At 40.1% G+C, this 13,818-nt stretch overlaps 1 protein-coding gene across 3 annotated transcripts; it reads left to right on the plus strand.

Moving 5' to 3' along the window:
- Window positions 1-984: 984 nt before the first annotated feature.
- cchcr1 (coiled-coil alpha-helical rod protein 1) lies at window positions 985-9,712 on the plus strand. 3 transcript variants are annotated; one of them, XM_069146694.1, is made up of 19 exons: window positions 986-1,282; window positions 1,585-1,879; window positions 1,984-2,151; window positions 2,268-2,385; window positions 2,603-2,797; window positions 3,010-3,173; window positions 3,290-3,404; window positions 3,597-3,707; window positions 4,877-5,020; window positions 5,112-5,222; window positions 5,490-5,596; window positions 5,728-5,840; window positions 5,920-5,992; window positions 6,262-6,383; window positions 6,482-6,670; window positions 7,793-7,894; window positions 8,059-8,129; window positions 8,272-8,413; window positions 8,519-9,712. In XM_069146694.1, the coding sequence occupies exons 1-19, from the start codon at window positions 1,213-1,215 to the stop codon at window positions 8,650-8,652; spliced, it is 2,544 nt and encodes an 847-aa protein (XP_069002795.1). In that variant the 5' UTR covers window positions 986-1,212; the 3' UTR covers window positions 8,653-9,712. The 3 variants fall into 3 exon arrangements, with proteins under 3 accessions (XP_069002797.1, XP_069002795.1, XP_069002796.1); XM_069146695.1 differs by having other exon boundaries at window positions 6,265-6,383; XM_069146696.1 differs by lacking the exons at window positions 3,010-3,173; window positions 3,290-3,404 and having other exon boundaries at window positions 985-1,282.
- Window positions 9,713-13,818: the final 4,106 nt, after the last annotated feature.

Here is a 13,818-nt window from a genome sequence, read left to right on the forward strand (position 1 = left end):
CAGTTTATGCATTTAAAGCACAAATGCTACGTGTGGCAAATTTGCATCACTGCAGATGGAGGAAAGGAAACACAGAAATCTGGCAAAATTCAAATTTCTAATGTAAATTATAAATATTAATATTAATACTGATAGTTTCACCGTTGCAGTTAGATGCACCCAACCCCCCAAAAATCTGTTACAAAACCAAATGAACAAAGATTGTCATTCAAACCTGCTCTTATGAGCTTGCTCAGTGTGCCCTTTCCTGCAAGACTATTTTCCAGAAATGCTCTGGTGGTCACACACCACTGGGTGTTCTTGAGATGAGGGAGTCCCAGGCCAAGAAGGAATGGCTAGTTTCAGGTTGTCACCTACAATAATTAGGTGCATTTACACTGAGCCCCTTTTCCCACTAATTATAATAATAATATCTCTTAATATCTCATAATACCTGAATAAGAATGTCTGAGGAATAAAATAGGACACCTCCACAGGCTAATTAATTTCACATATAGACATATCTCTTATATTAACTATAATAATAGTGTATCTCCTATAATGCACTTGTTATCAGAGCTGGGGTTTCCTAAGGCGCCTGTGGACACGTTTAATAAAATTCTTTCATATGATATAGGTTATATTGCTTTCTGGACTGTGATTTTCCAGTTTAATGTCAATATTTAACAACAAAAATATTTTGCAGTTTACACCTGCCCTGAATTTAGTCTATCAGGAAAGCCTGTACCCAGCTTGTCTGCTGGCCTTCCTGCACCCCTGGTAAACGCTGCACTCCAATATACAAATAGGGGGCAATGCAGAGTTGCGATGCAGAGTTGCGATGCAGGCGATATTTGAAGGCAGCCTATGAGAAGGAACACCCTGCAAGTCAGCTCCCAGGGTAAAGAATACACGGCTTATCCTTTCGCGTTCCTTCCACTTTCCCGTGATGCACTGCGCCATAACCATTACATTACTTTAAAGTTCGTGGATATTTTTGCCGCAGAGTGCGAGCGACGGTTATGATTTCACTGACGTTTAGTTTTAACAATAAAAGTTTGCTAACGTTAACCAAAACACCTACCGGAGACCTCCGGGGGTTACGGTTGTAATCCGTAACTAGGGCAACGACGAAATGACGATTCTCGCGGGAAAATAAACGCTAAAACCGCCCCCAAACAATGTCACACTGTTTCCTGTTTGGTTCAAGAGTTGCAGCAATATCTGCTGAACATGGAGAGACATAACACGGGAAAAGACAGGCTCCTGGTGCCCACTGAGTTCACCACTTCGGCGGCTTCAAGTAAGTTGCTTGTTCTGGCCGCATTTTTGTTTTGGCAAACGTCACTTTAAGTAGGTTATATGTTGATTATGAGGTGATGTTAATAAGCAAACGTTGGCTTACAATGAAATCTGACTTACTGTATTACACTAACTAAGCTTATCTGCGTTTGTCAGCTCTCGCATTAACTAATAATGACCATAACGTAGAGGTTGTATAGAAGGAAAGAAGTTGTCATGTTTATCTTGACATCTCATCATCCTTGGGATGGGGCTAGGCTAGATAATGCATGCACTCACTTTAACATTATTTTTGTTGTTTAGGGAATATCCAGGAGGGCCTGGTACCCCCATCGCACTTTGCATCAAGTGTTCAGTCCACTGGATCACACAGTGGACTTAAAATCTCAGCAACACAGCCACCCATCTCCTGGATAAACCCAGGTGTAACATCAGTACCTTCAGGTGATCCCCATCCTGCTGATCAATGGCTCGCCATCATGCAGGCCCAACAGGAAATCTTGCAGCTGAGGAGGGAAAATCAGAGGATCATGATGCTCCATGGAGACGGCACGAGAGGAAGGACCTCTCTAGATCACCCGTCAGACCTTGGGGCAAGGTATCTCCACAATATGTTTTTATATTGACATGAATAATATTAGTATTGTCTATCATTTGGGTGGCATTTTGGGCATATTGACAGCTCCTGTTTCTCAAATGCAGATCTAAAGAGAGAGATGAGCAGCGGTCCAGATTTGAGTCAGAGTGGCGACTGGAAACAGAAAAGCACAAGGCCGAAGTTGAGAGGTTGAAGGGGCAAGTGGAGGCGCTGAGGGAGACTGCAGAGAAGTACAGGGAGGAGATGAGAGACAAAAACTCAAACCTGAACAGGTAGGAGACATGCTCATGTTATTATGCAGTTGAGTCATTTTATGGTTTGATCTCACATTCTTTATGTAACTTAATATTTCAGAAGTTAGCAGTGAATCATTACTTTTGCACAACAGGCACAGCCACGAGTTTGAAGCAATGAGTGAAGAAGTATTCAAAGCAAAGACTGAACTCAGCAGAGTCAGAGAGGAGCTCAATCTCAGCAGTGCACAGAAGGAGAAAATAAGCTCACAGGTGATGATGTTTGCTGACAAAACATTTCATTTTGACACTCATGAAGACAAAGATCACCTGAGAATTCCTGGCATTTTGTAGCTCATTTTGGCAGTTGGTAGTCTGATGGTTTTTGTGCATTTCTGTTGTCTTAATAATATCTTTTAGTCACTTTTTAAAGTTTTCACTATGATTCATTTCATAAATTTTCTGTGTTTAATATTGCTGTTTCTTATAGTTTGAAAGGCTGAAAGCAAAGTCTGGTGAGGAAATTTCAAAGTGGAGGAAAGATGTGGAGAAGTACAAAGAAGAATCCAGAGAGCTTGCTCTAAAGGCTGAAATGGGCAGGTTGCAGGCCAAAGAAGACGCCAAACAGCAGATTATGAAGCTGTCAGAACAACTGGAGGAAATGCAGGAGAAGCAGGAGGTTGAGGTGTGTAGCATAAGAAATTAAAAACACTCATAAAGGTTGTACATAGAGATTTCGGTGACCTCTCTTCAGTTTAAGGCCTTATCCCTGAGCAGAGCACTGAGGAAGGTCAGAGGAAAGTCAGACCCTTGTAAAGTGAGAACTTCTCCTCGGGTATCGAAAGGTGAATACATCGTAATTCAAAATTTCTATTGTTTGCCTCTCCTCATTCTCAGCGGCAGCAGTTGAATACGTCCCATCGTGCTGAGTTGGGTGCAGCAAGAGTAACAAACAGGGACCTACAGGACAGACTTCAATCGATGACCTCAGAAGTGCTGCAGCTAAAAAGCACTCTGATGGAGATTTCTACGGAGAGAGATGGACTGAAAGAACATTTAAGGTGCCACAATCAATCTAAAACTGAAGCTAAGCATCTAAAACAGTTTATAATCACGTTCACAGATTTTTAAAAAATTATTTTAATATTTAACTTTTTGGATGTCGTTTATTTTTCAGCCAAATAGGACAAGCTTTTGAGACACAGTCTGCAACACTGCACAGCCTCAGAAATTACATCAGCCAGCTTGCCCCTGAGAGAGGAGAGAAGCAACAACTAAATGAAGCTGTTGAGGTGGATATAAACAGTATTGATTGTAACAAGCCTACTGTAAAGTAATTGTATTCGACTTTGAAATGTTCTTTCACCAGACTAAAGGAAGGACAGAACAGAAAACGAGTAATGAATTTGTGAATTAACATGTATATTCTAGTAATTCTGACCATTATGTGTAATTTTTTTGTTCTAATCTTGTACATTTTGTAGAGGCTGAACAAAGAGAAAGCAACTCTCCAGACAACCACGGAGCTTTTGACGGTCAGGCTTAACTCAATGAATGAGATTCTCGCTCTCCAAGAGGAGAAAATGGTGAAGAAAGTGAGTGTTTGTTTTTCACATAACAATATATGTATTCATAACACATGATGAGCAGTGTCACTGCTTTTTGAAGTCTGATTGCTTGTGTAAACCAATCAGCCACCTATTTTTGTGTTTTTAGCTGTAGACTGTCAAGTTTTCACGTGTATTTACAAAAACATCAGGGGAAAATAGTCTGAAGGGTCAGCGCACTTCATCATCAAGATGCTCAGTGTGACCACTTGACAGGGTTTAACATTGAGAATGGAATAGCTCCAAAAAGAGTTTGTTGGTTGAACGCTTCACCTTGGGTGCTCTATTCAGATATTGTGTTTGTACAGAATGACTCTGCAGGAGACATAGAAAACATGTTTTCTTACTTTTTAAGTGAATTTGATTCAGTTAAACTTAACAGTTGCTTGAAATATGTAATTATTACAGTAAACAAGTTGTATTCTTTAGTTTTTGTTGAGGTTTCATTGTTGTTGTGTGGTGAAGAAACTGTTATAATGTGTCAATATATAGGACTTTGCAAACATTTAGGCACCCTTAGATGTTTAGGTTCTTATCCATCATACAGTGCCATCAGGGAGGCATCTGGTCAGTCCCAGATTCAGTCTGAATCAAGAGACAATGGTCCCAAACATTCAGGCAGAGTCATGAAGAACTATTTTCAGTGACAAGAGGAGCTTCTGCAAAAGATGGTACGGCCGCCACCAAGTCCTGATCTCAACATCATCGAGTCAGAATAGGATTAAATGAAGATTAAGATGCAAACCACAACAGAAACTTGGCAAGTTCTGCAAGATGCTTGGAACAATTTACAAAGTACCATGAAAAATTGTGCACAAGTGTACCAAAGAGAATTGGTGTTGTATTAAAAAGAAAGGATGGTCACACCTAACACTGTTTTGATTTAGATTTGTTTCTTTTAGCTACACTTTGTATGATGTTAATTATTAAATAAAAGTTATTCATGTCATTATATTTTACTTTCAGTGCCTAAAACCCTTGCACAGTGTTGTACTTTTGGAAAGGGAAAAAAAAACTACATCATTTTAAAACAGATTTATTACGCTATGGAAAACATCAAGTTTAATCTGCAGACAATAATTATCCATGCTCATATGGAGAATTAGCTGAAGTGGTGTATGTGGATGAATGTACTCTCAACGTGTGTGTTTCAACAGACCTCGACGGATCCACTTGAGAAGAATGGATCTGAAGGCCTTCGAGTGCTTCAGCTCTGGAGAGAGAAAGTGTTTAAGCTGTGTGTTCAGCTTCGCTCAAAGGATATTGAGCTCAGAGGAGAAAAGGATAAGCTTCTTTCACAAGTATGAAAACAGTCATCTGCGATTATACCAACCACAGCAAACTGTGTGTGAAACTGTGTTTAAAGTGTGGCACTGTATTGATCTCTGTTAGGTCGGATCCACGGAGCAGCAGCTCCAGCAGGAGCAGCACCGGGCCAGTGTGCTCCAACACAGTCTGCATGACAGGATCGCTGAGCTGGACCTGGAGAGAGTGGAGAAGGAGGTTAGTACCAGAGCAGCTGAGGTGATTTACGTGGCTGTCTGAAATTTTGATGATGCACAATAAACCAGGGTCTGCTCGGGGAAGTGACAAACGTTCGTACATTTTTACCACTGCAAATGATGCTGAATACCTGAAAACTTTGCGAGGTCCTAAGAGCTGATGAGGTTTCAAGAACAACAGCTGAGGAAATGTATTCTCAAAACTGAGCATCAGTTAAAACGGTAAAACATTTGTTTATGTTTTATGGATGTGTGTTATCCTTTCCAGACATTGAAACAACACTTGGCCAAGATTTACAATGAAAACACTCAACTGAAGTCACAGAGCCAGAAAGCAGAGGCTGAGCTTAAAACCTTGACAGAGGCAGTGCAAAGGTAAAATGAAGTTATCTGGATTCAAAACAAAAGAGGATTAGCCGGTAAATTAGGGGAATAGAAGCAAAACAACTGATCCTATCGATGTTTCATCTCAGACAATGCTCACACATTTTGACTGTGCCTCATAGGTTCAGTCAGGCGTTTGAAAGCAAGGTGGCAGAAGTGGGATCAGCAAAAGCAAGCCTCAACACTCTTACCCACAGGTTAACGTTCGCCAAAAGACAAGTGGAGACAATCCAAGGTACAGATTTACCGGAGGTTCAGTTCTGTTTGGAGTGTGTCTGGTAAAGAAATTACATTGTAGTGTGTCTGTTTTACAGGTTTGGTAATGAGGAAGGTGGCCCTGCAGAAGGTTGGGCAGGCCTGCAAACAGGCAGAACAGGCGGCTGACAGGTTGTTGTTTTAACATTTTTACAAAACCTGGAGTTGAAGGTTGGAAATAGGGCTCGAGGATATGGTTATGGATATTTACATATATATTTATTGTATACTGTTTCAGTGTATCACAATATGTCAACTGCATGCAACATCAGGGGATTATAAATCATAAAAAAAATCTCTTCCAGGCTGTTTAGCTTTGTTGTACAATCTGCACGTGCTTCTCTTCTCTGCTTGACTTGATGCTTCTGTATTTGTTCTGCCATCTTGTCTTTGTTGCTCAGCAGCTTCAGAAACCTCCAGAAAGACCACAGTTTGGTGTGTGAAGAGAGAGACAAACTCACTCAAGAGCTCAAACGAACCCCAGAGCTCATCGAGAAAGCTCTGGCTGATTTGAAAGAACAATGTGAGACCCTCTCCAGGTCATAGCACCCTTAATGATGCTTTATCTGTTTATCGATTGTGTTCCCACGTGTCTCAGTTCACTTTGTATATCCCCCACAGACGAGAGTAAAGCTAGAAAGCAGCAGCAGGAGCTGGAGCAGAGCTGGTTGGAGGTCCGGCAGACCGTAGCCGGTAGAGAGAAGGCTGAGGAGACCCTGCAGCAGATCCAGGCCCAGCTGGAGGAGACCGAGGTCGACCTGGAGAAGATCCGCTGTGAGCTGCTCAGCCAGCAGGAGCACAGCGAGCAGGGTGAGGCAGCAGCTTCCTTCAGTAGCTGTTTTCAGAGACACCCTTTCATCTGTTCATATTCACTCACTTGGGATCATGCTGCTGTTCCCGTGTGATCAGAGCAGTTGGGGATCAAGCGACATGCCTAATAGTGCCTAAAGTGTAGTTATTACTGAGAAAATTACTGAGGGTCCTTGATACATTTATCACATTTGGTTTAAAGATTCAACCTGGCCAGATATACGCAACTTTAAAGTATGAAAAAATGTGTTTGATTTCTAAATGTACACCAAAACATGGTTTTCCTGTTGTATCCTTTCTCTCGCTCATACTGTGCATTTTGTCCCCAATCGCTTCCATTGAAAGTCTTTTAGGAAGGGATCTTTCATCTAGTGGTCAGTATAGACTGGAAGATGGGGGGACAGAAAAAACTTGATAACAAAACACCAACTTGTTGTCACATTTTAAGTTTAACTTCCCTGTTTCTGTTTCATTCAGCACTAACGGAACGAAATGAGAATTGTATCATTTGTTGTCATGTTTTGGTTCACTTGATGAATTTTAGACCAACATCCACTCTCCTTTTTAGCTCTCTTGACCTGATCCCGAGGGAGCACCTGGATCTTCACTGCTAATTGATCCACTATTTTCACTAACTACAGTAGTTGCCATCTTTTGTCTGTCTATCATCTTTACATGTTTTTTTTTGGTTGAAAATGTCTGTCTGCTGTGTCTGAAATTACGCTGTGAGAATTCATAGAAAATTTGTCGGCACATTGTCATGTGATCTGATGTGTTAATATAAAAGTATTGATTATAGCCTCTTGAACGATGCAGACATTAAAATGGCACTATTTGATTTAATTTCCTTTTAAAGGCCAACTCTTAAATTGCTTCACTGTTCACTTCTGAGCCTTTGCTGAAACAAAAGATCAAAAAATGTTTGCCACTAGCCTTAATTTAATTGTGTTTGACCTTTAGGCTGCTGCCACCTTGCTGTGTTGCAGTCGGCTGTGCTGTCTATGAAAATTTGCTAACAGTTGCAGTAAAAGCCAGTTTCTCCCCTGAGGTGCATACAAATACGGACTTCTTAATGTGCGGGATACGGTATTGAAGAACGGTGCACTTGCTGTTCCCCTTCAGCCCTGCAGGAGAGAGTGTCTGAGATCGAGGGCCAGTGTGCTGAGAAGCTGAGAAAGCTGGAGGTTCAAGCCAGTACGGCCATGAGAGAGCACACCAAAGCAGGTAGAAAGACTAGTACCACGCTGCCTCAGCCCACAGCAGCTTAACATAGGGGGATAAAACCATATCTTTAATGCAGACTGTGATCCAATATGATTGAAACTGTTTATACAGTATATAGCAGCATCTCCCTCTGGCTTTTGATCTGTCTTTATTGTCTCTTGCAGTTATGACTTTGCGGCAGTTTCAGAGAGAGGCAACAAGGAAACAGGATGAGATGAAAGAGACTCAACATTTGGTGAGTGAAAACACAAAGAGGAAAGTCCTGAATAAACAACTGAAAGAGATAGAGGGGGACAGCAACCTTCTGCCGGTAAGACTTTGTAAAGCAAGGTGAGGACATTTTTGGTTCTGTGTCCTCTGACCTGAATCTTTCCCAGGTCGCGGTTGCTGAAAGAGGGCCGATGAGAGAGCACACAAGAGTTCAAACAACAGCTCCACCAGCTGCTCTCAGGAAACGTCGACAAAATCCTTCAGAGAGGAGTTACCTTACAGGAGCAACAGTCCAGCTACCTGCAGATGGTGAGAAGTGTCCTAAATCTGCATGCGTCAGAAACTGTTTTTTTAAGTCCTAACATTTACATTGTAGTGACAGATTTGACTGATGGCCTGTCTGTATCCTGTCAGAGAGACTTCTGTGTGTTTTGGAAGAGCTCCATACTCTCAGTGCTGCAGTGGTAAACAGCTCTGAGGAGTCTGCGGAGGAGGAGGAGGGACAGAGGGACAGCGTGGGATCATCCACAGGACGTCTGCACAGCTGATACCTGAAGATGAGTCACCGAAGACAGAGAACACGCCTTTAATTGGTACAAAAGGTGGGCCGTGTTGATGCATCAGAAGTGAATTTAAAAAAATACAGCTACTGGAGACAGTTTGATTGAAACAAACATCAGAAAATGACATATCTTACATTTCTGTTAAATATATAACAATAATAATAGCCGCCTGGTGCAGGCACAGTGTGCATTTAACACAAATATAAATTCAAGGTTATTAAATTCTTTCAGTTCGTCTTTTGCATCTGTCTCCAGAATAATTACTGATGACTCTGCAAATACATTTTTGCTCAAACAAGAATTTGTGTGGGACAAAAATTGGTGAAATCTACACAAACACTCCTCAACCAATGCGGAATGTGGTTCAGATGTTTTTTTTAACTATCTACGGCTGTAGTTGCGGAATAATCAAGCTTTTAATTCTCTTGCTGGGGCTAAATTTGACAGGCTCCTGCCAGACTATTGCTCACAATTTCAGTCTTTGCTGTGCTTGTAGTCTGGAGACCATGTTCACATGAAGGTTTACTTGGCTAATCTGAAGGGCTTGACCAATCAGCTTTGACTATTGCAATGACTGGAAACGATCCTCGACAGACCATGACCACACTCAAATATCCATGCAGTGTACCTGTGTCTGGTAATACCAGGCTTGGACTAAATCAACTCACCAGTAGGACTTTGTTATGCACATATTTTCAGTTCTATTTCCTATAAAGTTGTTCACAAAACAGTGTGACTTGTGTCCATTCAGTCGAATCCTAAAGATTAAGACCAGACTTTGGCTAACTGTTGCGTTCCATACATTCACAAAATAAACGATACTTTTGCTACCGAAAATAAAATGATACGATTAATGGTTATGAAAAGTAAATAGCAAATATTTTCAGTCTCGGCAAGCTTTTTATCAGACAGCAAAGACAATCCTGCCAAATGGAACTAGTGCAGATAGACTGTAGTGCTTGTTCTGTTAATCTGTACTGTTGTAGTTTATGTAATGGTCCAAATATTTCCCTTTTTTCAACCTATTAAAAACAATTATATTGAAAATCCTGTGACATTTAACTGTGTGTTTTTTTTTTTTTACTAATTTAGGAAATGGCAAATCTAAATTTTCTCTCACCAGATGTGAGGTCAAAACCAATATGAAGAAGAGCACTAACTGCTATCAGTTTTTTAAAATGAGTTTGTTTTTTTACATTCAATTAAACTCAAACTCAAATTAAATTTGCAGGTTTATGGAGTTAGTTGAGAATGCTGAACGTGTAAAGTTTTTTTTTTTTGTTCAATTACATCTTCGATGATTTATTTGTGGATTACAGAAATGAAAAGGAAAGAAAACATAACAAAAGATGAACTGAGCCTGTCGGGAGGAACATATCTACATTTTATTTATACAACATTATCATTTATGCCTCTTATTGATTTATATAGTGATCATATTCTCCAGCCTTTTGCAAAATCTTCTTCCTTCATTTTTTTAATCCTCATGTGAGCTTCTTCATCACTGCGACATCCTTTATTTACAAAACAAGTTTTAATTTGATTGGTGCATGTTCTTTGCTTCTCTTCATATACTAGGTAGATCTTTAAAGATTTGATTTTACAGAAAAATCTATATTTTCTTTTGGAAGCTCCTTTATAAAGGTCAAGTTTAAAATGACTTTGCAGTCATAAAATTGATGATGATAAACATCATGATGAACCAGATAATTGTGTTATTTATTATGTTGTCAAGAGTGCTAATACATTTTGCTGCACTTCATAGTTTTGAGCCTCCAGGTAAAAACAGCTCATGGAGTGAAAATACTAATAAAGTCCTGACTTTTTGACTCTATTTTCGAAAACCATCTGAAAATAATAATTTGCTGGGACACTCACTGCTGGAGTGGTGATTCATCATGGCAGGCAGAGGGTGAATGCATCAAATTCAATGCTTTAAAAGAATATTATTGGATTTCTTTTGCAGTGCGATCTTTGTTATCTTTGCTGCATGAGAGCTTATAAAACAGTATACAAGGCATGAACATTTTAATTTGTATTTTATATAAACCTCTGATTAAAAAACAAGTGATGTCATTAATGACACATGTAAAGTATATACTATGCATCATTGTAGACCATTTTAATGTGCTACCAAATTTAATAATCCATATATGAACTAGTTATTTTTGTGTACTTTAGATCACATCATGCATGACCTCATAAATTCATGTCAGAAGCAATCATGTCAATATCACTGCTGTGTTAATAATTCTGGGTCATGTTAGGCTAATGATGCAAGTGACAAAAATAATTTAAAGCACAATATTGCATTTAATACCAGCAGAGGGTGATGTTGTCAAAGCTGAGAGCAGCACACCTCCTGCAGTTTTTTTTGGGCTACTCTTTGTAAGGTGCAGTTTCTTCATTAGAATATTGTCAAAGACAGTCACGAACAATATGATTTCTGCAGAATATATGAGATTTTTTTTAGCTGCAACATATAGGGAAGTGAGTGAGGGTGGATGCGTGCGTGAAATGGATTCAATCGATCTATCAGGTCTTCTTAAATCAATATCAGCAGGACACCTGTCCAGCATCATTTAATGCTGTATTCAATAAATGGCAAAAAAACATGAAGGACTTTGGTGGGAAACCTGAAAAATACAACAATGCTGTCGCTCTGTCCTCTGAGTGTGGCTGAAATAAATGTTATAAGGAGCTTGAACTAATGTATTTTTATGTCTTGGAGAGAGCTGAGCAGCAATACAGCATGGTGGTCAGCTCATGAATGATTAGCAGAGCATTTCAATCTAGACAGGAAATGAAATAAATTAGATAATAAAAAGCAATCAATAAGCTCCTGACTTACATGATTAACAATTCAGCATTTATGGCATGTTGAGTAAGTGGCCCAAACAAACAAGTGACTGCTAACTGATTTATATTTACAGTATTTAATGTGTGTAGTGATATTAGCACTGATGACCTTAAACCAGCTCGGTGACATCATCCTCCCTGACTGGCGTGTTTTTCTCTGTAGATTGCCAAGTAATGTCGTGTGCTCGTGTACAAACCGTCCTCCCTCTGGTTCTGATGCTGAGCTGTCAGAGATCACCGTGTCAAATCAGAACATCTGCTGTCTGTGGCCTTGCATGTCATCAAAGTGTCTGTGTCACGGCTCAGTCCTGTATTTCTTATTCTTTATAGACAAGTGGTAAAACCTGCAGCTTCTTTCCTCTGTGAGAAACATTGTGGGAAGAAAGTCTTTTTGCTAAATGGTAGTGATTTATTTTCAAGAAATGATTAATGGCCTTATTATTGCTAAACTCTATATTCAATATTTATGACAACATGCAAACAAATGGCTACCTCAGGTATGGGAAAGAGAGTCAGGTATCATTCAGCACATTGAGAAAGGTCTGCAAAAGTTAGGTCCAGATGACTGGCTTCCTAGATTGTGTTGATGTAATATTTAGAGCACAAATATAGGGCACAGGACACAGCTTTTTCCTTTACTTCATTTCTGTCAGTCTTTCAGGTTCTCTGTCTGCAACTGTTTGTCATTCAGCAAACCTTATTTTCTGCACTGCTAGCTCGCCACAGCCAGTGTCAAACTTCACAAGTCTTTAAGTGTTGTGAAAACTTGCATGCGCACAGTCTGCGATGCACTCTGTCACACTTTACCAATTGTCCCCAAAGTGGAGTCCTCTTGGGGACAGTCCTCATTCAAGTTTGCTACAGCCAGTGACTGGAATAAACCACAAAGAACCGGTCAATTTTTACTTCTGCATATTCTCTCAAGGATATTAAAGCCCTTCCTCAAATATATTAAGTAGAACATGCCAGTCAGCTGCCTTTTTATTTGCTGTCGATAATATTAAATAACTTGTAAAATGTGTACACTAACTCCTCTTCAGCTGATTTTAGATTAGAGGATTACAAGCTAGAAAAATAACCCACCCCAGTCCTCTGATGAAGATAACATTCTAGATTTGATATCAGACCGCATCAAGCAAACATGTGTAACGCAGTGCCTCGGTTAACCCACTTGCCTCGTGCAACATCTTTGCAAAGTTCTTGCAGGCCGGAGGTCAGAGCAGACTGGAAGCTGCGTCTGGGGCTGATGTGATCCATTAAGTCAGGGGTGTCAACCACCAGAGCTGCACGCTGCACAAGAGCCTGCATGATGGCTGTGCACTGCTGTGGCAGGCCGTGCTACAGGCTAGAACAGCAGCCACAGAGGAGCAATGTGAGAAAAGGCAGCCAAGAAACCCTATTTATAGATGCAGGCAATGTGGGGCATTGTTTGGGGGGGGGGGGGGGGGGGGGGGGGGGGGGGGAGGAGGTTTAGTAAGGGGGTTGCAGTGGACTGAACTGTCCAGTTTTCAAATTACCGCAACGCTTGATGCTATTTTCCTGTGCAGGATTCAAATGAGGCAGAGTTTCATTCTTTCTGTTTTGGTGTCATTTTGCTGTCGGCTAAGCTGCTGACCTCTGAGCACTGACCAAAATAGATGGTTCACTAAAAATACTCTTACAGTTCAGGCCTCTGACTGAGAACATCAACTGTGGATATTCATTGTAGAATAAAACTAAGCAGAAAAGACTTAAAATAATACATTTATTATTCACTATTATCTTACTTATTATTCTATTTTCAGCTGAGAAATCAAATAATATACAATATTTCAGATTAATAGATTTGATTTAGAGCTTTTAGTGATATTTGACACATGGTTACTTTTTGAAACACGGTAAACATGGCATCATCCACGCATGATGAGTCTCCACCTGTGCCAATCAGTCTCCCTGTTTGGAGCTCTAATTGCTTTGGGGTGATCAGTGTAATTTGGTGTGCTGCAGCGAGAAAACGATGGTGTTTACTGGATGCACGAATGAATGAACAAATGTAAAAAGATCGTTCTCACCTTTTGTTATTATTAAGGTGTAAGTGACTAACAAACAGCTCTGGGCTTGTTTTTGTGTTTTTTAACTGTTTGTTAAGTCACAGAGAAGTCAAAGAGATGAGGGCATAACAATGGCAACTAACCCGGGAAAAAAAAAGGGATGGGGAGAAACGAAATATAAGCACAAGTAAGTCATTTTATTATTAAGTTCGTTAAAAAGTAATTTAACAAAACCACTATAAATAGAAACAAAAGACATTCA

This window comes from Embiotoca jacksoni, unplaced genomic scaffold, assembly GCF_022577435.1.
Source record: "Embiotoca jacksoni isolate LCO1_2020_lvr unplaced genomic scaffold, fEmbJac1.0.p SCAF_13, whole genome shotgun sequence".
Classification (NCBI taxonomy): Eukaryota; Metazoa; Chordata; class Actinopteri; family Embiotocidae; genus Embiotoca; species Embiotoca jacksoni.

What these genes read in the sequence shown, in the direction of transcription:
- cchcr1 (XM_069146694.1), top strand. Translation starts at nt 1,213, where the DNA reads ATGGAGAGACATAACACGGGAAAAGACAGGCTCCTGGTGCCCACTGAG. An exon ending in GCAGAACAGGCGGCTGACAG is followed by an intron (nt 5,993 to 6,261) that starts GTTGTTGTTTTA and finishes TTTGTTGCTCAG; the next exon opens with CAGCTTCAGAAACCTCCAGA. An exon ending in TGAAAGAGACTCAACATTTG is followed by an intron (nt 8,130 to 8,271) that starts GTGAGTGAAAAC and finishes AATCTTTCCCAG; the next exon opens with GTCGCGGTTGCTGAAAGAGG.